At 47.8% G+C, this 26,157-nt stretch overlaps 1 protein-coding gene across 2 annotated transcripts in view; it reads right to left on the bottom strand.

The window, feature by feature from the left end:
• Positions 1-24,569, bottom strand: part of FAM3B (FAM3 metabolism regulating signaling molecule B) — a 58,378-nt gene extending 33,809 nt beyond the window's left edge. Inside the window, exon 1 of one of the 2 annotated variants that reach the window (XM_070597800.1) lies at positions 24,487-24,569. Coding sequence is in view for 1 of the 2 variants with exons in the window: in XM_008538182.2 (XP_008536404.1) it covers positions 4,986-5,004 (19 nt within the window). In the remaining variant the exon portion in view is untranslated. Of the gene's footprint in view, positions 1-4,985; positions 5,108-24,486 lie in introns of those variants that run through there. The other variant, XM_008538182.2, reaches the window with a different exon arrangement.
• Positions 24,570-26,157: the final 1,588 nt, after the last annotated feature.

Raw genomic sequence — 26,157 nt, 5'->3', positions numbered from 1 at the left:
CTCAGATAGATTCAAGGGAGAGGCTGGCCTTGTCAGATGTGTGATTCGAGGGCTGGCACTTTCAGCCCACCCCCTGGCCTCCAGGAGGGGAGAGGGATGGAGACTGAGCTCAGTCATGTGACCATGACATACTAAGACACCAATAAAACTCTGGACTCCCAAAGCTTGGGGAGCTCCTTGGTGGTGAACACACTGCCATGATAGGAGAGCGATGTGCCCGGACTCCGGGGGCTGAGGGCACAGAACTTGGAGTCCGGCACCCTCCAAGCCTTCGATCCATATGTTTCTTCATCCAGCTGGTCCTCCTGGCATGTATTCTTGATAATAAAACTGTGATTACAATGACAGCAGTGCTTTCAGTGAGTTCTGAGAGTCGTTTTTGCCAACTATCAAACTGACAGGAGCGTGGGAACTCTCAAATTAACAGCTGGTCGGTCGGAAGTGCACGTGGTTCCCGAGACGTGTGACTAGTGTCTGAAGAGAGGGCAGCTCGCCAGGACTCTGCCCTTAGCCTGTGGGGTCTGACGCTCCCTGCGGGTGGTCAGCGTCAGAACTGAACTGGCTGGCGGGACACCCAGGTCTGTCAGAGGGCTGGCTCTGCCCCTAGAGCCCTGGGCAGGGGTCAGTGAGCCATTGGGCCAGCCCTCTCCAGGTCTGCAGCCCTGGACACAGAGGCAGGACCCCAACCCACCCGCACACAGCCCAAGGCTTCCTCGCCCTCCTGCAAACCTCTGTCTGTCAGTCCGGCTGTGCTCAGCTCTGGATCTCAGCTCCCTCTTTATCGGTAGCACCTGGAACTTTCCCTCTCTTTCTGGTGACGGCAGCTGCCTGTGGACCCCTCCACTGCTGTGTTTCATCCAGGCTGTATGTGCTTGTGCTCAGAAGGGCCTGTTAGCTTAGGCAGCCACGCTGATGGAACGGGATGCTTCTGTTTCATCTTGACAATTTGGGTTTTTTTCAAGTGCATGTTTCAACATCAATTATGTTTTTTCTATCTTCCAAACTATGCTGTCCCTAAGATCGTTAGAACGTTACGCAGAGATGGCTTCCTGTTGCGAAATACCTGGGACAGTGTGGCCAGTGCAGTTTCTAGGGCTGAAGGGACATCTCCAAGCTGGAAAAACCAGCCACAGAAAACAAAATGAGAGCAAAGGGTGTGGCAGGCGCCCTTTCTACCACTCCTGAGTCTGCTCTGCGCTCCAGCCACACTGACCTGAGGCAGCTGCTGCACGCCCGTTGTACCCCTTGGTATGAGTCGGTCCCTCTGCCTGCAGGGCGCTCTCCTGCACAGACCCACGGCCATCTCCCTCTCCTCCTTCCAGGCTCCCCTACGGCGACTACGTGGCCCCACTGGGGTGCAGCCTGCCATGTACCTGTGGCCTGCACGGGCACCCTCACATCAGGCCTTCACACGCCTTGTTGGCATTGCACACCAAGGCTCCCTTCCCTCCACGACCGTGCCTGCACACCTGGAACAGTGCATGGGCCACGTGATGTCCCAGAAAATGCTGCTGGATGCACACGGAGTGAGCGGTGTGATGTGATTGCTGGAAACATGGAGCCAGCACTGAGCGAGTGTCAGGTTCAAAGGCAACAGCAGCCCTCTGTGTCCAGTGTGTGTTGGGTCACAGCTGAACTGTTTTGCCCAAGTGTCATATTGGAATGGAAAACTGGCAAACCCAAGATTATTCAGAGGATCTTCTAGTCAGCACGTCACATGTAAGAGCTTTGAGCACAGAGCTGCTGTTTAGCTTGGAGAAGAGTGAAATGACAAGATGCCACCTTTCAAATGTGTAAAGAACAGCTATGAGGAAGAGAGGCTGGATTCGTCCCCAGCTGAACAAGGACAAATGGATGGAAGGGACAAGGAAGAAAATGAACAATGAGTAAAAAGCCCAAGTGCCATCACAAATAGAACGGCAAACCCCGGGCTGGCCTGCCTGGTGAGGCAACAGGCTCCATCCCCGGACCTTTCCCAGGGCTCCTAGGGAGGCTCTGAGGGATCTGTGCTTCTGGTGAGGAGTGCAGCTGATGACCTCCAGTCGGTTTCCTGTGGTGGTTGAGAGAAGCTAAGACCTAGAGCCTGAACTCCCTCAGGGTGGGAGGGCAGATCCAACAGCCAAGATGGAGGCCCAGGCTGGTGGTGAGCTGGACTGGCAGCCAGTGCATGGGTCTAACCCGCAGTCACAGAAGCAGTCCAGCAGCCCGAGGGAGGGCAGGCTTACAAGCCAGGAGGTGACGGACAATGTCCAGGCAGGCAGCACCAGGCGAGCTGTGGCACAGCCAGACGCGGGGCTGGACACCTGCATCCGGAGCTCGGTGCCTGGGGTGGTCGCAGAGCGGGCGGGACATGAGGCAGCTTGTGAGGACAGACTCAGACACTGGGCAGCAGAGAAGAACAGCGCTGGGGGTGGGTCGGTGGGGTGCAGCTTCATCTTAGGAAAGGTGGAAGCTCAGGGACTCAGCTGAGACAGGTCCCGGGACCAGGGTGGGCCTACCCTGGTGGGAGGGGGTCCAGCAGCTTCAGAGGCGGGGGCGGAGGAGGAGGAAGTAAGCAGAGTCCAGGACACTGCTGGGATTCTGTACCTGTGACCTAGCCTCTTCTCGTAAGACATCACTGGCTCACGGGCGTGTCCGCCTCTGTGCCTCCGCCCAGCAGGGACACATGAGGAACAGAGCAGAGGCCAATACTGAGCCCAGGGAGGGAGTCGGTGAACTCCCTCCCAGAGACTCTCATTTCACGTGGGTGTGTGTGTGCCTGCGTGTGCGTGTCCTACCCTCATCCCCACCCTCAGATCCTTGGGGGTCTCAGGCTGGCCTGGGACACTTCACTTACACTGGAGAAGAAAGCAGTCCTAAAGCCAATTTACACTAAACCCGGCTACAGGGAGTGGCTCCCAGGATGCCCCTCACCCTGCAATCCGGGGGCCCCGGGGAGGGAAGTCTGAGCTCATCGGAACACACTTCCACTGGTGGGATTGCCTTCAACGTGAGGCAGGACAATGAAGCTGTTTGTCACTGGCAGTCTTGCCCCATGGACCCAAACCCCATGCCCTGGAGGTCGCTACCCCTGTCCCCTTTGCCTTTGAAGGGCTGGGAGGGCTGAGCAGCGGACGAGCCACATTTGGGACTCTGCTGCTTTGTGGCTCCAGTGTCTTCCGTTGTCACTGTTTTGTTGACCGAGGCTTTTTGGCAGAAGGACTTGGAGGTGCCACACCTGAACACCACAGCAGGTGTGCAAGGTGACCCACCTGGAAAGGTTCATATGCCAATGCCCTAATGTGAGGCGTCAGGATTACCACTGCCAGGCAGCTGCCCCCTCCCCCCAGGAGAAGGGCGGTGGTGGCTTAACTTATTTCTTCCACTCTGAACGTCCTTCCTGAGAGCGGTCTGCCTGGCGAGGCCCCAGTGCTTGGCTGAAGTAACCAAGGAAGTATTGCTTGCAAGAACGTTCACAAACTCAAAAGGGATAATGCTTCTCATTTCTGCGGGCGACTTCTCTTATAACCACGCACCCTGAGATCAGTACACACCTGCCGTCATGTTGAAGCTTTAAGTGAAAGCTCAAGAACGAATCATGAGGGTTGTGTGTGAAAAAACTGCAGGGAGGGGAAAGCAATCTGACAATACTCAGCAGTGTCCACTACGTAACCAGCAAAACGATAAGCACGTAATACAGAAATAATGAAAAAACAATTCTTCCAAAATAGTTATAATGAAAGTCAGTGCCCCAAGGGAGGTTTTTTCCTCCCCCAAAAGAGCTATTTATGTCCAGTCATTTATCACAGTCCACGCAAGTTACCAAAAACAGTGCTTTTCATAAATAAATGGTTTTGTAGAAAACATGAATATGTCACATAATAAAGCAAAAATCTTAAAACCCGGCTTTCCTACACTTTGGGGATGGAGCAGAAGATGCGGTGTTAGAACTTTCTGGAGTGTGACCACATGACCGGAATGCTAGGGCAGGAAGGAAAAAGGATCATTTAGTCTAAGAAACACCTCACTGCAGCCGACCCACCATCCAGAGATGGGGAAGTGGCTCTTCAAAGAAGCAAAGAGAACTTTCCATTCCAGGAGGAATCCAGATTCCTCGGATTATAGGAGAAAAACATCACAATCCATTAGACAGCGTGTGTGACAGAAGCAGGGCAGTTAACCGGGGACCCTTGCAAAGTGAGGCAGGCAAGCGACAGAGGCCAGAGGCCGAGGTCGGGAAGACAGGCTTTGAGATAAAATGATTGGTGAAACAGTGGGGTTTGTTTTTCTTTCCTCTTTCCTATTTTTTCCAAATCTTCTGCAGTCTCAAGTAGTTTGATAAATGGAAAAAATAAAAACTCGCATAAAAAGATGCCACCGGAACTGGTGTCATAAGTGACAATGGGGCATTCTGTGTTCATTAGTTCCCCTTCTCACCCAAATTCCCCAGTCACTTAAAAACGGCCTCACTGTGTCCTTCCTTTTCCTAATTTGTTGGATTGGTCAGCTGGACCTGTGGCTAATGACTCCTGACTCCAGCCGGACGAGCCCAGGTGGAACCCACAGGTGCTTCCAACCAGCAGCTGACAGCCCTTCCTGGCGCTGTCCAGGGACACCCCTGCAGGCACACGCGTGCCCCGATGGAGGGAGACACCTCTTCTTGCAGCTCCTTGGGTCCTGCTCCGCCCGCACTCACCCAATACCCACTCTCCAGGTAAAACGTCACACTAGCTGACCCCCTCCTTGCCATGTACCCCAGCGAGGGCGGTGGGGACAGGTAGGGGCGGGGCGGAGGAAACGGTGCAGGGCTACCTGCTCGGGACACCTCAGGTGATTCGCCTCTGCTGGACTCGCTTCCCACTTTCCCGATCCCGGGTCTAAAGGAAGACGCAGCCCCAGCGCCAGCCCCACCCTCCTCTCAGCACGGCGGTCCTGGGAGGGGCGAGGGGCGACTCTCCACTGCCCGGTCCGCCTTTCCCTCCTCCCGCGCTGGGGGTCGCACTCACCAGCAGCCCCGGGGCGCATTTTCCAGGCGCTGCTCCCCGCCCTACTGGCCCTTGGTGGCAGCTCCGGGTGGTGACTGGAGGGAGCCTCGCACAGACTGGATGGTCCGCGAGACACGCCCTCAGGCCAGGCCAGGGGCAGGCACAGGGCGGGGCCGGCCGGTGCGCAGGGCGGGTGCGGGCACAGGGCAGGCTGACGGGGGTGCGCCGGGGCAGGTGCGGGCACGGGGCAGGTTGACCGGGGTGTGTCAGGGCAGGTGCGGGCACAGGGCACGTTGACGGGGGTGCGCCGGGGCAGGTGCGGGCACGGGGCAGGTTGAGGGCTGGGCGGCAGGTGAGGGCACAGGGCAGGGTTGAGGGTGGGGCGGCGCCCAGGCGGGATGCACTGTAGGCCAAGCTGCCTGAGGAGCAGAGAAAAGGAGCAGGGCTTGTTCTGAAGGCAGGACACTGTGTCTCATAAAGGCTGGTCGCCCCAGGCCCCAACTTAATGTCTCACAAGGGAAAATGGCTGCAAAGATCAGCACGCCTGAGCCTTTTAACCGTCAAAGCTGAGTCCCGGCAGGGTCCGAGTTCCCAGTCCACGTCGCTGGGCCGGGTTATGAGGCTCCTTGCTTCCTCCGGAACAGTCTGGCTGCCCACTGCTTTTTGCACAGCCCAGCACCGTGCACCGCTCTGTTGCTTCCTCCTTTACTCTGGGGGTAGATTAGAAAATCTGGGCCAGGACGATGCCCCAGGCCCCACGGTCAGGGTCACAGGTCTGAGGTCCTCTTGTCCACATGGAGGCCGGGGGTGCCGGAGGGGCATCAGGCAGGTGTTTGAAGAAAGCTTCTCAGAAGACATCCCAGACAGGGCTCCACACAGGACCAGCTGCTCTCTCCCCACCACACTAGACGAGGTTTCTAGCACCCTTTGGAACCCACTGTAGTCACAATGGCCTCAGGATACCAAGACCAAGTTAAGGCTACAAGGACAGTTGGCCACTTTTGCTGGAAAAGAGAGTTCCAGGGAGGAGGCTCTGCAGAGACCCAGGCCCCACCCCAGAGGCCGGCTGGCTCCGGCAGTTCTGCTCTGTTCCCATCTCTCCTCTCCCAGCAAGCTGAAAGGGTTGAACAACACAACACCAAGTGCCCTCCCCTAGCTCAGGACATCCATCCGCCTCTGGGGTGTCACAGGGGGTTTGGCCATGCCTCTGCCTCCACCACCCCCTCCTCCATGGGCTTTGCTTCCTGAGAAGCTCCTGTGTGGCGCCATCCAAGGTTGGATGTCCTCGAGGTTCATCCATGTTGTAGCATGTGACAGGATTTCATCCTTTTCAAGGCTGAGTAATATTCCATTATATGAATATCCACATCTTGTCTATGCACTCATCTATCGATGGACACTGGGGTTGCTTCCACATCTTGACTGGTATGAATAATGCTGCTATGAACATGGGTGTATATCGCTATGAGGCCCTGTTTTCAATTCTTTTGGGTCTATACCCAGAAGTGGGATTGCTGGATCATATGGTAATTCTATTTTTAATTTTTTGAGGAACGGCCATGCTATTTTCCACAGTGGCTGAATCATTTTACATTCCTAATAACAGTGCATAGGTATTTCAATTTCCCCACATCCTCACCAACACATGTTATTTTGTTTTGCTTTGTTTTTTAATAGTAGCCATCTTAATAGATGTGAGGTGACATCTCACTGAGGTTTGATTTGCACTTCTCTAACGATCAGTGATGTTGAGCATCTTTTCATATGCTTGTTGCCATACGTATACAACCTTTGAAGAAATACCTATTCAAGTCCTTTTCACATTTGGTAATTTGTTGTTGTTGTTGTTGCTGAGTTGTAGGAGTTCTTTATATATTCTGGATATTAACTCCTTATCACATGTATGGTTTGTAAATATTTTGTCCAATTCCGTAGGTCGGCTTTTCACTGCGTCGATTGTGTCCTTTGATCCACAGAAGTTTTTAACTTGGAATATAGTCCCATTTATCTATTTTTGCTTTTGTTGCCTATGTTTTTTGGTGTCATATCCAAGAAATCATTACCAAACCCAACTTCATGAAGCTTTTCTCCTCTGTTTTCTTCTGGACTCTATAGTTTTAGGGCTTAAGTTTAGGTCTTTAATCAATTTTGAGTTAACTGTGCTCCATGGTGTTAGGGTCCAACTTGATTCTTTTGCATGTGGAGATCCAGTTTTCCCAGCTCCATTTCCTGAAGAGACTGTCCCTTCCCCACTGAATGCTCTTGGCACCCTTGTCAGAGATCATTTGACCATCTATGCAAGCGTTTCTTTTCGGGCTCTCTAGTCTATTCCACTTAAATTATCTATCTGTCTGTCTTTAAGCCAGTACCACACTTTTTTCATTCCTGCAGCCTTATAATAAGTTTCAAAATCAGGAAGTGTGAGCCCCCAGCTTTGTCCTCCTTTCTCAAGATTGTTTGGCTATTCAGAGTCCCTTCAGATTCCATATTAATTTTAGGATGGCTTTTTCTATTTCTGCAAAAAAAAAAAATCATTGCTATTTTGATAAGGATTGCACCAAATCTGTGGGTTGTTTTGGGTAGTACTGACAGCTTAACAATATTCAATTTTCCAGTCTATGAACACCAGATATCTCTTTGTTTACTTGTGTCTTCTTTAATATCTTCCAGCAGTGTTTTGTAGTTTTCGGTGTACAAGCCTTTCACTTCCTTGGTTAAGTTGGGTTTGTTTTCATTTTGCTTTAATCACTGGGGTCCAGACCCCATTCCCCATTCTCACAAGGTCTATAACAAATACTTCTACTCAAGTTCTCCTTAGCAACTCCCATTATTTATTTTTTTTAAAGATTTTATTTTTTCCTTTTTCTCCCCAAAGCCCCCTACATAGTTGTATATTCTTCGTTGTGGGTCCTTCTAGTTGTGGCATGTGGGACGCCGCCTCAGCGTGGTTTGATGAGCAGTGCCATGTCCACGCCCAGGATTCGAACCAACGAAACCCTGGGCCGCCTGCAGGGGAGCGCGCAAACTTAACCACTCAGCCACGGGGCCAGCCCCATCTCCCATTATTTTTAAAAAACATGACATAAGTTCCATTTCTGGGGATCTATGCTAAAGAAACCTTTTCTTTTTAAAGAGGAAATGCTATGTACACTCAACAGTGAAAAATGTACAGAAACCTATGAAGTCAATAGAAGATGGAATGACTATTCAAGTAAATTACTGTTTAATTGCTTGGAAGTCTACTTGGGAATTTAAAATGATTGGTATCAAGATTATATATTACCTGTAATGTACATGGAAAATGTACATGAAATGCACGTTAAGTGAAAAAGCAGGAACAAAAGTGGATACTTATGCCTATAAAGAGGCTGGAAGGAAACATGCAAAAATGAAAATGCTGTTGCATTTCCCTGAGCATACTATAAAACCACATTACTTCTAAAATTTTAAAAATAAATGGGCACTAAAAAATTATATACCTTTTTCCAAGTTCCCCCTCAATTCCTTCAGGCGTCGCTGGGCCACTGGCTCCTCTTCACAGCTCCTCTCTCTCTCTGGCAGCCCCTCCACCTCATCAAGTCTATTTCCTAGGATTCCTCTCAACCGGCACCTTGCCCCACCCAAGGCCCAGAGTCCCCGCCCCAGAGACAGCCCCCGTCACTAGCATTTCCTATGGTCTTCAGAGCAGTCTCTGCATATGCAAGCCCACATATATTTCCCTCATCCTTTTTACACAAAAGCTGTCATATTACACACGGTGTTTCACAGCTTCCCTTGGGTATTATAATATCTTAGAGAGCATTGTATGCAAGCACACACAGACTGCTTGCTCTTCTCTTCTTTTTTAAAGATTGGCACCTGAGCTAACATCTGTTGCCAATCTTTTTCTTCTTCTTCTTCTCATCCTCCTCCCCAAAGTCCTCCAGTACGTAGCTGTATCTTCCAGTTGCAGGTCCTTCTGGTTGTGCTATGTGGGACACCACCCAGCATGGCCTGAATGAGCGGTGCCATGTCCGCGCCCGGAATCTGAACCAGTGAAACCCTGAGCCACCGAAGCGGAGTGCGTGAACTTAAGCTCTCGGCCACGGGGCCAGCTCCAGCTTGATCTTCTCGACTTCTGTATCCTAGTCCACCTTTGGGTGAACCACATCTTTAAACCCCATCTTTTACTGTTGGATGGACCCATTCTTTAAATAGGTTATAGAAGGACGTTTTTGTTTCTTTTTAGTCTTTTCTCCTATTAACAGTGCTGCAATGAATACCTTTATGCATCCACAGTGGCACATATATTGGAGTGAATTTAAAATAAATTCCTAGAAGTGAAGTACTGAATGGAAGGGCATGCGAATTCTGAATTTAACAGCTATTTCCCACGGCCCTCCCTCCAGAGAAGTCACACTGGTTTACACACTGCCAGTGGCAGAGGAGAATGCCTATTTGTCCATACCCTTCCCAACACACTGTATGCTCCAACTTTGGTCTATGCTAATCTGTTGGTGGAAAAAAATCTTGGTATTGTTCTAATTGCTTCTTTCATTAAAGTGATTGCCTTGGTATATTTTCATTGGTGTAAAAGCCATTTGTGATTTGTGTGTATTTCTTTGTCCAGGAACTATGTAGTCACATAATTGCCCATTTTTCTATTAAGTTGTTAGTCTTTTTCTTTTTGATTTGTAATAGTTTTGAGAAATAACTTGTTGACTAGATAATACATTACATAGCTTAATTTTTGTAAAGCATATTAAAAGGTGTATAGTGACAAACCACCTCCTTACCACTGCATCCTCTTTACCCAATAGGAAACCAGAGTTACTAATTCTTGGGGTGTCCTTCCAGAACGTCTTTAAACATATCCAACCAAATAGGAATATATCTCCAGCACACGCACACACTTTAACACACTGTCACATACCCTCCCCATGACTCACATCTTGCTTATGAAGACATCTTGGAGAGTCTGTCCCTTGTGTATTCAGAGCTCTTTATCGTTCCTTCCACAGCTGCACAGTATCCTACCGCATGGATGGCCCATAGTTTATCTACCAGGTTCCCTACTACCCACATTTGATCCTTTTCCCCCCTTTTGTCGGGACTAACTCTATAATGAAAACCTCTCACCTAGACCCTTCCACTTATGTGAAATATAGGAATAAATATAATTAATTCCTAGAAGAGGCACTGCTGGGCTTGTATTATTTGTGATTTTGGTAGAATGTGCCAAATGGACCTCGGGGGATGTTGTACTCATTGGCACGCCCACTGCCAACGTTCGTGCATGCTTGTTTCATTTTAAGGGCTTTTCAAGGACAGTTTTTACTATTGCGGATCTCCACTTTACTTGCTGACTTTAGGAAAGCACTGCCATTTAAATGGGGCTCCCTTAAAATGCACACAAATGCAGAGCAACCCCAATACCCGGGAGCTGAGGAGGGAGGGGACCCTGTTCCATATGGAAATAGAGTCTAAAGCCCCCCTTTTACAGTAATGGACACCTATTATATACATCAAGATATAATTCTAAATTGTGTATTATTGTTTTTACAATTCTACATTAATTAGTCCCTCCTCACAGGTTAATAAAAAAATTTTTCCTCATTTGTTTTTACTTTGAGTGTGGCTTTTTTATTTTTCCCCTGAGCAGTTTAAAAAAATATCTGATTTTTTTTTTTTTTTTACAGCTTTTGAGTTTTGTCTTGCATAGAAAGGCCTTTCTCCCTTTCCTCATATTTTCTTTTTTTTTTTTTTCTGCTTTGTCTCCCCAAACCCCCCCTGTACACAGCTGTATATCTTACTTGCAGGTCCTTCCAGTTGTGGGATGTGGGACACTGCCTCAACGTGGCCTGACGAGCAGTGCCATGTCCGCGCCCAGGATCCGAACCCTGGGCCGAGGCAGCGGAGCGCGCAAACCCAACCACTCGGCCACGGAGCCGGCCCCTATTTTCTTATTTTTTAACTAAAATATTTGATGCCTCTATGCTAAATTTGGGTGGAGAGCCAGACCTTATTTTCTTCCAGCTGGCTGGCTAGTTGCTCACGATTTGTTGGATGACCATTTTCCTCCACTGGTGGAAACGTCCCTTTGTCATTGGAAGTTCGCATAAGCGCTGGTGTCGGCGTCTGGACTTCTGTTCCCTCGGCCTCATTTCCCCCGGCTCAGGGATTTCCCAGAGATTCCTGCACGTTTACTTTTTGCATGAACTTTGGATTCAGCGGTCACTGTTCAGGATCGCTGCCCCCTCCAGCCACAGAGCTCCCACCAGGGGACACGCTCTGGTGGGGAGGCAGTAGTCAGAAACCTCCAACCCTCACAGCAGCCTGAAGGGAAGTATCTTAAGCTTTTTACAAATGGCTTAACTCTCAGGATGGTAAAGTGAAACATCGAATGTCACAAAGTCCATCAGAGAGCAAGGATTCTAAGGGGTTCCAAACGACTCCAAACTTACTCTCTCCAGAGTTTCTTTGCTTGCTTAAATCACAAGAATAGGACAACTCCAGGGCCCCCTAAGGGCAGTATTTGAATAGTCACAATCGCTCAGTTCTACTTGCATCCACGGAATGACCTGCCTTCCTTTGTAATGCTCCATCTCAAAAACCCATAGCACATAAAATGCTAAGTCCACTTTAAATTTTTTTTTAAAGAATTAGACTTAGCTTCTTAACAATTAAGCTAATTCTGTTTTTCTTATTTATCCTACAGCTGGAGACTACATGGGTTGAGATGCTTAGAAATTTCTGGAAACAAACTTCCCTTCTTCTCCTTCTGCAGATGTTAGACCTTATCACGGCGTCTCTTCAACGTCACTTACCCGGTCTTCTTCATTTTCCATCCACTTGTTTCTCGCTGCTGCACTGTGTTGAGCTTTCTCCAACTGCGCACTCCAGTTCACTAATTACATATTCAGCACAATATAATCTGCCGTTAAACCTGTTCACTGGGTTTGTTGTTGTTGTTACTGTATATTTTTTTACTTTTAGAAATTCTACTTGGTTTTTTCAAAACTGCCATATTACTTTTTATACTTTTCTCAAGGTATCTGGAAGCCGCCTTGATTTTATTCATCGTAACCAGCCTAAGCGAGTTAAGAGTGTCTCTGATGATTCATTTGTCCAAGGTCTTTGCAAGCTGTTTTCGTGGTTCGAGCCCAGGGAGGTTTTCGCCCAGTGGCTGTGCATGGGGTATTGTATTGGAAAAAAATAGATGAAAGAATGTCTTGGAGCCAGTGAAAGTAATTTTCTCCAGAAAAGATTTGTGTTTGCTTCTGCTAGGGGCCTGAGTCATTACCACTCTGGGGCCATCTTTAAAGAAATATAAATTTGAGGCCTGAAAATCCCTGGATGACACAGTCAATTCACAACAGTCTATAGGCCAACAGGAGCTGTTCATTTGAGGTTGGTGCCTGCCCTGATGGAGCTGGGCTCCCAGTTTTTTTGTGTGGAGGGTTTCCTGTCAGACCCCTCGGCTCTAATTAGGGGGATTGACAAGCGCCTTTGGGTAAAACGTGGTTTCCTGGCGTGCAGCCCCCAGAGGCAGGGGGCCATTCCCAGGAGCACAGGGAGATGGGGAGTTCAGTCTGCAGTGGGGAGCAGGAAGGGGTGGGATGTTAGAAGAACATTAGAATAAATGAAGAATGATGCATTTTCAACGGGGAGGTGTCAACCGTAACGGAAAACAAGCAGGAAATAAAAGAGAGAAGGGGAAGAAGACATCAGAAGGCCCCCAGACTGAAAGGTGCACTCGGTCCACCCTTGTGACCGGTGGCTGAGGATTATGACGTCTCCTTCGTGATGCTCACGTCTGCATACAAAGGGGGCGCCTCAGAGAGGCCTTCCCTGGACACCCCCAGAGCCCACCCCTCACTCCTTCTTACTCCTCTTCACTGCACTTAGCAGCATCCAAATTCTTTTCCTTGGTTTGGATGCTGTTGACTGTCCGTCTCCTTCAGCAGAGCAGAGGCTCCACCAAGGCAGGGCCTCATCGTGTGCACTGCTGGGACCCATTGCCTAGAACACAGCCTGACATGGACGGGCTGCTCAGCAGATCCCTGGCGAGCACACGAATACATGAAGGAATGAGTGAACTAATGATTCCATTGAAAGAGACAGCAAGTCAGGAGGGGCAGCAGACCGCAAGGGGAAGTGAGTTATGAGTCTGGTTTAGCCATCTGAGTGAGGGGTGGAAGGCTGCCCAAGATGCAGGGCCTGGCGAACAGGAGGGTTTACAGGACTCTGGAAAGAGGGAAGGAATCAGCTAAGCAAAGGTAAGAAAGAGCAACCTCGCTAGCCTTGATTTCCTTCTTACAACGCGGGTAGCAGAGGACATTCAGAACAGCGATGACTGCAACCACACCTTCATGTCTTAGCACCAAAATACATACTACGCGTCTTTTGTTTTTAATTAACATGTTTTTTTTAGAGCAATTTCAGGTGTACAGCAAAGCTAAGCAGAAGGTACAGAGATTTCCCATACATCCCCTGCCCCTACACATGCACGGCCTCCCCCACTATCCACATCCCCACCAGAGTGGCACATTTGTTACCACTGATGAACCTGCATTGACTCATCATAACCACCCAAAGCCCATGGTTTACACTGGGGTTCACGCTCGGTGTTGTACATTCTGTGGGTTGGGACAAACGTGTAATGACATGTTTCCATCATATAGTGTCATACAGAGTAGTTTCACTGCCCTAAAAATCCTCTGTGCTCTGCCAAGTCATCTCCCCGTCCCCCAGGCCCTGGCAACTGCTGATCTTTTTACTGTCTCCATAGTTTTGCCTTTTCTAGAATGTCATACAGCTGGAATCATAGTATATGACCTTTTCAGACTGGCTTCTTTCACTTAGCAATATGCATTTAACTTTCCTCCGTGTCTTTTTGTGACTTGATAGCTCACTTCTCTACGTGCTGAATAATATTCCATTGTCTGGATGTACCAGTTTCCTTATCTATTCATCCACTGAACGGCATCTTGGTTGCTTCCCAGATTTGGCAATTATCAATAAAATTGCTATGAGCATCTGTGTGCAGGTTTTAGTGTGCACATAAGTTTTCAGCTCCTTTGGGTAACTACCAAAGGGTGTGATTACTGGATCATATGGTAAGAATATGTTTAGTTCTGTAAGAAACCACCAAACCTCTTCCAAAGTGGCTGTACCATTTTGCATTCTCACCAACAATGAGAATTCTTCTTGCTCCAAATCCTCACGAGTATTTGGTGTCATCAGTGTTCTTGAATTTAACCATTCTAAAAGGTGTGTACTAGCATCTTACTGTTATTTTAAATTTCTTTTTGAGGAAGATTAGCCCTGAGCTAACATTTGCTGCCAATCCTCCTCTTTTTGCTGAGGAAGACTGGCCCTGAGCTAACATCCATGCCCATCTTCCTCTACTTTATATGTGGGATGGCTACCACAGCATGGCTTGCCAAGTGGTGCCATGTGTGCACCTGGGATCCGAACTGGTGAACCCTGGGCTGCTGAAGCAGAACGTGTGAACTTAATGGCTGTGCCACCAGGCTGGCCCCTCTTATTGTTATTTTAGTTTGCATTTCCCTGATGACATAGGATGTGGAGCATCTTTTCATATGCTCATTTGACATCTTTATATCTTCTTTGGTGAGGTGTTTGTTAAGGTCTCTGGCTCACTTTTTTCTTTTAATTTTTCATTTTTCTCCCCAAAGCCCTCCGGTACATAGTTGTGTATTCTCAGTTGTGGGTCCTTCTAGTTGTGGCATGTGGGACACTGCCCCAGCATGGTTTGAGGAGCGGCGCCATGTCCCTGCCCAGGATTCGAACTGGTGAAACCCTGGGCCGCCGAAGTGGAGCACGCAGATGACAGGGCTGGCCCCTTGGCTCATGTTTTAATTGAGCCAATTGGTTGTTTTCTTATTGTTGAGTTTTAAGAATTCTTTGTATATTTTAGGTAACAGTCCTTTATCAGATGTGTCTTTTGTAAATATTTTCTCCCAGTCTGTGGCTTGTCTTTTCACTCTCTTGACATTGTCTTTTGGAGAGCAGAAGTTTTTAATTTTAGTAAAATCCAGCTTACAATTATTTCTTTCATTGATCGTGCCTTTGGTGTTGTATCTAAAATGTCATCACCATACCCAAGGTCATGTAGGGTTTCTCCTATGTTATCTTCTAGGAGTTTTATAGTTTTGCCTTTTACATTTAGGTCTGTGGTCGATTTTGAGTTAATTTTTGTCAAAGGTGTAAGGTCTGGGTCTAGACTCACTTTTTCGCCTGTGGATGTCCAGTCGTTCACGCATCATTTGTTGAGAAGACTATCTTTGCTCTACTATATGCCTTTGCTCCACTGTCAAAGGTCAGTTAACTATATTTACGTGGGTCTATTACTGAACTATCTATTCTATTCCTTTGACCTACTTGTCTTTTCTTTCGCCAATATCACACTGTCTTGATTGTTGTAGATTTATAGTAAGTCTTGATGCCAGGTAGTGTCCTTCCTCTGACTTTGTTCTTCTCCTTCAATATTGTCTTGGCTATTCTGGGTCTTTTGCCTCTCCATGTAAACTTTAGAGTCGGTTTGTCAAGATCCAACAAAATAACTGAATGGGATTTTGATTAGGATTGCATCGAATCTATAGATCAAGTTGGGAAGAACCAATATCTTGACAATCGTTGAGTCTTTCTATTCATAAACATAGACTCTCTCTCCATTTATTTGGTTTTTCTTTGTTCACGAGAGTTTCGTAGTTTTCCTCATCCAGATATTGTTCATGTTTTGTTGGATTTATACCTAACTATATTTTGGGGGTACTAACTAAATGGTATTGTTTTTTATTTCAAATTCCACTTGTTCACTGCTGGTATATAGGACAGCAACTGATTTTTGTATATTAACTTTTTTCCTGCAATCTTGCTGTAATTGCTTATTAGTTCTAGGAATTTTTTGTTGATTCTTTCAGATTTTCTACATAGATGATCATGTCGTTTGCAAGCAAAACCAGTTTTACCTCTTTTACAATCTGTATACATTTTATTTCTTTTTCTTGACTTATTGCATTAGCTAAAATGTCTAGTACAATGCCAAAAAGGAGTGGTGAGAGGGAACATCTTGTCTTGTACCTGATCTTAGTGGGGAAACTCTGAGTTTCTCCCCATTAAGTATGATGTTAGCTATAGTTTTTTGGTAGACACTCTTTATCAAGTTGAAGAAGTTCCCCTCTATTCCTAGTTTACTGAGAATTTTTATTATGAATGGATGTGGGATTTTGTCAAATAGTTTTTTCTGCATCTATTGATATGATCATGTGATTTTTCTTTTTAGCCTGTTTATGTGATGAATTACATCAATTTATTTTCATATGTTGAACCAGCCTTGTGTACCTGAGATAAATCCCTCTTGGTCGTGGTGTAATAATTCTTTTTATACATTGCTGGATTCAATTTGCCAATATTTTGTTGAGGACTTTTGCATCTATTTACAAGAAAGATGTTGGACTGTAGTTTTCTTTTCTTGTAATGTCTTTGTCTGGTTTCAGTATTAGGGTAACGGTGGCCTCACAGAATGAGTTACAAAGTATTCCCTCTGCTTCTATCTTCTGAAAGAGATTGTAGAAAATTGGTATAATTCTTCCATAAATGGTAGAACTCACCAGCAAACTCATCTGGGTCTGGTGCTTTCTGTTTTGGAAGTTTATTAATTATTGATTCAATTTCTTTAATAGATATAGGCCTATTCAAATCGTCTATTTCTTCTTGAGTGACTTTTGTCAAATTATGTCTTTCAAGGAATTGGTCCATTTCATCTAGGTTATAAAATCTGCAGGCACAGAGTTGTTCACAGTATTCCTCTGTTATCCTTTTAATGTCCATAGGATCTGTAGTGATGTCCACTGTTTCATTTCTGATATTGGTAATTTGTACCCTCTTTCTTTTTTTCTTAGCCTGGCTAGACACTTATCAATTTTATTGATCTTTTCAAAGAACCAGCTTTTGGTTTCATTGATTTTTCTCTACTGATTTCCTGTTTTCAATTTCATTGATATCTGCTCTAATTCTTACTATTTCTTTTCTTCTGCTTACTTTAGATTTGACTTACTCTTCTTTTTCTCCCCTGCCCCCACCCCCACTTAGGTGGGATAGGACGGCTGGAGTGGGCTGGAGTTGGGTATTTGCCTTCCCCCAGGATGGTTAGGCTCTGATAATACCCCAGTAGGTTAGGCTCTGGTTAACTTGTCCCCTCCCCTGAGGGCAGATCTTGTTAAGAAGAACAGAGTACTCTGGTGTATTCCAAAATGGTTCCTTTTCCTCTCCCTCTGCTGGAAACAGGAGGAGATTTTTCTCTATATTTACTGTGAGAACATGGTCAAGTTCCCAGAGGTAAATCTCACAATACCGTGAGGGCCCAGCTCTGACCAGGTCCCCCTGGAGCTTTAACCCTCAGGGTTGTCCACCTTGGGCCTCCAGCAATTTGTCAATTAAGGTTCAGGTTTTCCTACCTGGCCTCTGGTTCCCATGGCAGTTTTCACTCCTGAGTCTCTGCTCCCATAAACTGCAATTCCCTGCATTCACCTGTCTCTCCAATCTTGGGGGCAGTGGCTTACCCTGTGTGCTCTCCTCTCTTATGGACCCGAGAAGAGCTGTTGACTTTTCAGTCTGTTCAGCTTTCCCCTTGTTGTTAGGATGGAACAGTGACTTCCAAGTTTCTTACATGTGGAACTGGAAGCTGCAGATTCCTAGGTGTCTTTTTAATTCTCTAAAATTTTTACACATCACATTACATGTTTTCTTTAGTTGCTGCTTTAAAGAAGGAAGCTCCCCATTTGACTAGTCAGGAAGAGAACTTATCAATAAAACGTTATTTCTATAGATAAAATATTATAGGCTGTCAAAAATATCTTACATGATAAACTATAGGGAAATGAATTAGGCCACAATCTATGACCAAAGAAAGAAAAAGAAAAAAACCACAGTGAGATAACACACACCTGAAAGAAGAACTAAAATTAAAAAGACTGACACCAAGTGTCACCAGGATACGGAGCACCTGGAACTCTTCATGCACTATTTGTGAGAGTGTGAAATGATACACCCACTTGGAAAATCATTTCGCAGTTTCTAATAAAGTAAAACACACACTTACTATACAACTCAACAATTCCACCCCTAAGACTACACTGCAGAGAACAGACTGCATGACGTATGTACACAGTATCCACGTAGGATCATAGCTCAAAACCAGATACAGCCAAAAAATCCATCAACAGGAGAATGGATAAACAAATTGTGGCATATTCGTAGGATGGAATCTACTCAACAAAAGCAACAAAAACAAAGAATGCATTACTGATAAATGCAACAATATGGATAACTCTCAAAAACTATTTTCCTACATACTGGATGTCTGATTACACTTAGATGACGTTTAAGAGCTGATACAACTAATCGATGGTGACAGAAGATCGAATAGTCGTTTCCTCTGAGCACAGGGTGGAAAGGTATTCAGTGGGAAGCAGCAGGGGAAAACTTACTGGTGTGACGGAAAAGTTCTTATCTTTATCTGGGTGGTGAGTACACAAGAATCCTACGTAAAAAGTTATAGAGCTATATACACTTAGAGTCTGTGTGTTTTACTGCACATAAAGTACGCTATCAATATTTCAACGGGAGGCTGGCCTGGTGGTGTAGCAGTTATGTTCACGCGCTCCTCTTCCATAGCCCAGGGTTCGCCAGTTCGGATCCTGGGCACGAACATACACACCACTCATCAAGCCATGCTGTGGCGGCATCCCATATAGAAGAACTTGGAACAACCTACAACTAGGAGATACAACTATATACTAGGCCTTTGGGGAGAAAAGAAAAGGGAAGATTGGCGACGGATGTTAGCTTAGGGCCAATCTTCCAAAAGAAAAATTTCAATAAAGTCTGTTATCAAAAAGAGAAAAGATGAATGGATAGAAATGATAGAGCCGAACAGTGTGTGAACCTTTGCAACTCACGGGGCCGTGGAAGCACATTTACAGTTCAGTCTGGCCGACAGAGCACACACAAGCTGTCCTGGTCAAGCGTCATTTCAGGCCTGGCATGGCCTCCTCCGAAGCCTGCTCTTGGCTCTGATTGCCTGCACACACCATGAGCGGTCCTCACTGTTCTTCAGCAGGACTGGAGGGAACGATTTGTGGTCCCACCTGGACCGGGACAAACATCCCCACTACACTGTGTCCTGCCCTTCCTTCAAGCCTCCCCCAAGCCTCTCCTCTTCTCTGCCACACCTTCCACTGGCCCCCACAGCCTCTAATCATCTCAAATCCTCCAGCAACCTGTCAGTTCATGGGCGGCTGGTCTACAGAGCCATGGCATGAATGTGACTTGGGATCATGAATAGCTGCCCAGGTCAGTCACACACACACATACACACAAAGACCCAGTCTGTTTTGTAAGTCATGTGCACTCGTATCTTCTTCTTCTTTTTTTTTTTTTTGAGGAAGATTAGCCCTGAGCTAACATCTTCTGCCAGTCCTCCTCTTTTTGCTGAGGAAGACTGGCCCTGAGCTAACATCCGTGCCCATCTTCCTCTACCTTACATGTGGGATGCCTACCACAGCATGGCTTGCCAAGCGGTGCCATGTCTGCACCTGGGATCCAAACCAGCGAACCCCAGGCCGCTGAAGCGGAACGTGGGAACTTAACTGCTGCGCCACCGGGCTGGCCCCTCGTATCTTCTTCACTGGCCCTTCCTCAGCTTCACACACTGAATTGAACATACAGTCATGTGCCATATAACGACGTTTCACTCAACGGCCTGCATATACGATGGTGGTCCCATAAGATCAGCACCATGTAGCCTAGGTGTGTAGGAGGCTCTACCATCTAGGTTTGTGTAAGTGCACTCTGTGATGTTCACACAACGACAGAATCTCATTTTTCAGAATGTATCCACATCAAATTACACATAATCGTACTTATCTTTTTAAATGTTATGTTCATTGGACTTAATTTTTTATTTTTTTTTGGTATCTTCTCACAGGGCTTTGCAGTCAACGACCATTCAATTCATACTACAGACCAGCAGTTCTCAAAGCGTGGTCTGGGGACCCCTGGTGGGTCCATGAGACCCTGCAAGGAGTTTGCAAGGTCACAGCTTAATAACACGACATTAGTTGCCTTTTCTACTCTCATCCTCTCGGGAGTTTCCCACTGTCTCCTGAGCAGCTCTGCAGGACTCAGTGAAGAAGCAGTTTTCAAATGACAGCTGTATAAGGAAACAACATCATGCCAGGGCAAAAGGATCCACTTCAAGTGCCAGGCAGACCAACACATTTTAAAGTAACAGAGGACGAAAAATTCAGTTTCAGATTCTACGCTGCAATTAATCTTTAAGAAACCACCATTTGTTGAGTTTGGGCATACTATCAAAGAGGAAGACCCACAGTTATTTGAAAAGGATGTTAAGATACTGCACACCGCTCCAACTACTTAGCCATATGAAGCCAGATTTTTGCCAGTCCTTCAACCAAAACAACATATTGCAGCAGACGGAATGCTCAGCGGTCTTCTGTTAAGGACATTAAAGAGATTTGCAAAAATGTAAAACAATGCCTTTCTTCTCACTAGATATTTCGTTTTGGAAGTAAAATTATTTTTCATAAAAATATTTATGTCAACATGCAATGGGTATATTATTGTTACTTTAAAATGAATTAATAAATATTGTTAAAATTTCTCACATTTAATTTCAAATGCGTAACCTACATAAAAACTTACCTGGCCCTTCAGTGACTTGTAAGGGGCTAAAGGGATCGTGAGATGAAGAAGTCTGAGGACTACTGTTTCCGACTACCTGACTAAAACACGGAGCAGACCCTTTAGAAATGAAAGGGTCCAATGAGCCGGATTTGGAGTCAGATGGACCCGGGTTTCAGCATTCCACACGGCGCTAACGGCTTTAAGCAAATTATTTAATAGTCTTGAACCTCAATTTTTTTTTTAAATCTGTGAAATGGGAAGAATAATGACATCATTTTCAGAGTTGCTGAGATTAAATAAGCTAATGCATGGAAGGTACTAGCACAAGACACCTGCAGCTGGCAGGCACTCAGCCCTTTGATTATCTACTCACGCTGCCCTTCTCCTATAAGGCTTGGAGGCAGCCAGAGCCTCGGCTGAGCTGGGGGTGAAGTTCAGAATCCGGCCAGCTGACCGACTACAAGGAAAGCAAAAGCTCTCCATGTCCCGGGAGGCATCTGGGGAAGGCCACAGGCTGGTGGAGGGCTGACCCTTCAGAGCCCTTCCAACTTTTGGGGGAGGAAGTGTTCCTCCCTGGAGGGGCCAGAAATCCAGACACAGCAGCTCTGCGGAGGTACAGGTCTTAGTTCAATCCGATTCAATCAGCCAACTACCTATTAAGCACCTACTAGATGCCAGGCACTGCTCAAGCCCCAGAGATGCATCAGGGAACAAAACTGACCAAGATCCAGCACTCAGGCAGCTTACCTTCTAGTGCAAAGTCATGCAAACACAGGCCCCTGGTGAGGACTGACCTGCAGACAGGAGGACGACCAATGGAAACCGTGGCCACGGAGAGGGACTGAGCATGTGCGGTGACCCCCAGAAGCTCTGTGCATGGGTTCACGTGGTGCTGCATGGAGGCACTGGTGATGCTGGGGCGCAGGGGCCAGGGATGCTAGAGGCCATGCCAAGCAGGACAGCAGGCTGCCCTGGAGCAAAACAAGGGAGTGAAGGGGAGGAAGCCTGAGGCTGGGGAGGGAAGCTTTTGGGTGAAAACTTTCAACTCTCTTCCTAATCACAACTCCGTCTGTAGTCCTGGTCCACAACATGTTGGGAGGAAGAGAAATTCAGGGTCCCGTGAACTCTGGCTTGGCAGAAGACCCAGACTGAGTCCAGAAATCTCTGAGTCTGAACGGCGCCAGAAGAAGCTGGGAAAGGTGAACTGAGAGTGTAAACCGGTAAGCCTTTGTTCCCGTCTTCCAGCTGCCAGGCTGGGCTGCTCCCCTTTTGTTCTGGGGAGCAACCTGGACGGGCCAGGTGGTCACACACACAGGAAGGTCCCACGCCTGACTGTGCCCACTGTTTGTTCATGAACAGCCACTGCTCTTGGGAAGGGCTGGCGGGAGGGTCCAGAGTAGGGCATCTAAGCTTCTGAACTGGTTTCGTTTGTTCTGCTTGTTGAGCTGCTCCTTGCAGCCTGTTTCTCTGACAGTCTCCCGAAGGTGCCGGGTGTGTTTGTGCAGACAATCCACGGAGACCTTGGAGCTTTCATTGGGAAAGGCGTTGCCTGCAGAAACCAAGAGCGTGGTCACACCCTTAGCTGCAGAAAACCACCGTGAAACGGACACTTCAGGTTTTGAGAAAAGTCCAAACCTTGGGACTGTTTTTGACCCCCGTAATTGTAATTGGGGATGTTTATATCCCGCAGTTCAAAAAGTTTCTTATATATTTTCTGCATCATCTTGTTGCTCACAGGGTGGGACAAGGAGAAACTGAAGCAGAATTCACCCTGCACAGGTGACGCATTTGTGGGGAGAAAAGGCATCTGATTTTTGTGAGTGATACAGAAGTGAGAGAACAGCTCCAAGGGGAGGTTGGAGCAACTGTTGCCCACTTGTCGGAAGGGAGGGTCCATGTGGAGACTGGAAAAGAGCTTTCATAATAAATCAGGACTACAACTTATAGGACCACCTACTTGGCTGGTCCCAGAAGTGGACGCTGTGTGCTCCCTTGAGCAGCGAGGAATCCTATGCTCGATGCCAGATCCCTGCTCACAGGGTCCTGTACAGGGAGGCAGCTGAAGTGCACAAAGGGGGCATGAGTACTCAACGGCCACTCAGCTAGAACCTGGGTCTCCTAGGTCCGTCCTGCAGCCTGTGTCCTGGATTCCCAGAGGGCCATGTCTCCTTTGATGGAGATGGATGCAATGAGGTCACCAGGTTCTCAAGGGGCAGGGGGAGACTGCACAAGCTCACACGGACCGCTCACACTCTGTGAGACCCTCACACCACGTCTCTTCCCCCCCGCCATTGCCGCCCTTCTGTGATCTGATGATCGCTTCGCCGTCCATTTACAAAACAAAAACAAACAAAAGACCAACACCCAAATTCATTTCCTTCGCTGCTGGTTTTCACTCTTTATGAAGCAATATTTGCTGACTAGAGTGGCCTCACATGTCAGAGAATGGAGGGAGAGTACCTGGAACAACGCTGGATGCAAGAAAGGCACCCTATGATGGTGACTATTATTATGATCTTAATGGGTTATTTTGTCTCTCACTGTCATAAGCAATCAAGAGGAAAACTAGCTGAATTTCAGTTTTGATTTAAAAAAAGCTACCAAAGAAACACTATATGACACCTGTTCTAGAATACTCCAATGAGAAAAGATGTTTCTTAAAGGCAAATCCTTTTGGGAAACAAAACAAAACAAAACAAAACAAAACATCTCAATAGCACATGCACGCAACAGCCCAAAAATGCCAAATGGAAGAAAATGAAAATTATTTCTGAAAGCCAGTGATTCCTAAGTTGGACTGAGTTGCAGGACTGCCCTTATGCTTTACGTACCCCAAACCATCACTCATCCAGCCAAAAGCTTACTGCCTGGACCCCCGCCCTCCTCCGCCTCCCCGTGGAACCTGCACCAACCCATTTTCTTTGCCGTCTTCCTGCAAAGCTCTTGGAAAGATGGCAGCCTCTCACTCGGCCTCCACACTTCTACCCGGCCTGGGCTGGGACCCAGGAGATCTCCTAAGGATGACGAGGCTCCACCTTGAAACACACCGTTGTGACTGAAGGCACGCGGTCAAACAAAGGAGGAGCAAACGCCGGGGAAGTCACGGCATTCGATGTGCTCAATCACTTCAGCACTAACACGCAAGCCACCTGGGGTCCCACCCGCCTTCGGCTCCCACCTGTCACGGTGCCACACGTAGCACAGAGTGACCTTCTGACATCACTCTGACCACCTCACCCTTGACTGGTTGACCTTGACAGCACCCAACTGACCCCGTTTCCAGATGTCCTCCGCCTTCTCCCCGGGGACCGTCCTACGGTCCCCAGCTGGAACCTCCATGCCTCCCACTGCTTTCAGGGAAAAGCACGAGGCTCTCAGTGAGGCACCCACTCCTCCGCCGCGGCAGCTTCTGCCCGGGGTGCCATCGCTGGTCGCCCGGGTGGGGTTGGGGGCATAGGTGGGGGCCAGCCGAGATATCCTGGGTCAGGGCCTGGGGTTCCCGCCCAGGTCTCCTGAGGGGATGAGGGGATGAGTACGGAGCGGGGCCCAAGTCTTCCACAGGCTGAGAAGGGGCCCGAGGGTGTCCTCACGTGGACTGCCCGGTCCATGCCGGCGACCCTCGGGCTCCGCCCTTAGACACCAGGGTAGGGGGAGGGCTCCCTCCGACCCCCAGGGTTTGGGCCCGTGGGGCTGCCTCAGGTCCCAACCAACCCTATCCAGGCCTAGCCCGCCCTGCGTTGCAACCAACTCCGACCCTCCCGCCCTGCGTCCCCACGCCCCTGCCCCCGACCCGGCCGCGCTCTCTCACCCAGTCGCCCCCTACGGTCTCTGCGCACGGGGAGGAGTTGGCGCCGCTGCGCCCGCGCCATCCCCGCCAGGTCCTGCGCACGCGTGGCCGGGTCCACGCGGTCCCCCACCCCCACCTCCCCGCCGCTCCAGGCGGCGCCTGGAGTCTACGCAGCCTTTCCGGTTTGGTGGAGCTCAGGAGAAGCAAGTTGGGCCTGTACGGCCTCTCCCACGTTGCAGGCCCCTGGTGTGGCCTTTGGGTCCATCATCACATCCCCTGCCACATGTCCCCTTGGGTCCATCACCGCCTTTCCTGCCCCCTCCCCCCATGTGTCCTGTGGCGTCCACCACAGCCTTTCATGCCCCAGCTAGTATTTTTGGAACATTTGTTGCATGAAACAATGCTCTTAGTCATTGTAATTCAAATTCAGGCCACCCAGGAAGAGGAGTTGGGGCCGTACCCCCTATTGTGGTCATCCTTGTTGACAGCTAAGGTGTGTCTGATCAGCACAGGATTCGGCTGGAGAAAGGCGGTTTTCTGAGAGTAAAACCCTACACTCATTCTCCTAGTTTGTTCTTGGTCTCATCATGCAGAACAGTCAGGATACCTGGTCAGGAATGCAAAGCAAATCTCCTTGGTCACCTTGCCTCACAACACCGTTCCAAGGAAGCTCGCTCATTGTGTCCTTACAATGGAAATCTCCCTTTCAGCCGTGAGCCAAAAGCTGCTTTTCCTTTATAAAATGAAACAGCGATCAGTAGAGTGGCAAGTAGTTAAATACACACACACGTCTTTTTTAGAGGTGAAAAAAAACGTTGAAGACATGTTTAGTAAAAACGTCTGCCTTGTTTCTAAAGAGAGAAACAAAAGAAGTTTCGCTCTTTGATTGACTCTGGTTTGTTTGGCCATTGCCCTCCCTCTCTTCCCTCCTTCCAACATCTCAGAGGGACGGGTGAATGAAAGAACGAACGTCTACCTCGGACCTCTGACTTCCATAATGTTGTTTTATAATCACAACAGTCCAGGAAGGGGAGGACTGTCATACCCATTTTACAGGTGAGGCAGCTGAGGATCTGAGAAGTGTAGTAAGTTGTTCAGCGTCACACAGCTGGTAGGACTCAGGCCGAGGGCTCCCTGGTGGGCACTCTCCTTCCTGTCGCCCAGGAGTGTTTATCACTCAGCATTATAAAGATATGTTCCCATTATCTCCGCCAGCCCGGAGCCTATGAATTACCTGTGGACAGAACTCTCTGAGACTAGCTTATCCAGCAACTAAAATGATACTTGGTGCATAGCAAATTTTCAATGCATTTTGAATAAACGAATGAATGAATGAATGAATTCTATGGAAAGCAATGAAATAAAGTGAAGACTTAATTTGATTCGAATTTACGGATTCTAGGTTCTAATCCCAGCTCTGCCGTTTTTCTAGCGAGTCCACCTGATTGTTCTGGCCCTTAGCTTTCTTGCCTGAAAAATCGCATGATGATGATGATGACTGTTATTAACCATCCACCTCCCTAGTTTTCGTAAAGATGAAATGAAAACTCCCTTACCGTCTCTGTGCTGTTTGAAGCCAATAATGACAAGTGTCATGTCGAATGGGTTTGGAGAGGGAGCGGCAGACAGCAGCCAGCTCTCCCCTGCGCCTGGGCAGAGTCAGAAACCCCACACATGCAGAGAGGGGTCCTC

This window comes from Equus przewalskii, chromosome 27 (genome assembly GCF_037783145.1).
Source record: "Equus przewalskii isolate Varuska chromosome 27, EquPr2, whole genome shotgun sequence".
Taxonomy (NCBI): Eukaryota; Metazoa; Chordata; class Mammalia; order Perissodactyla; family Equidae; genus Equus; species Equus przewalskii.
This window is presented reverse-complemented; position numbering and strand designations above follow the sequence as displayed.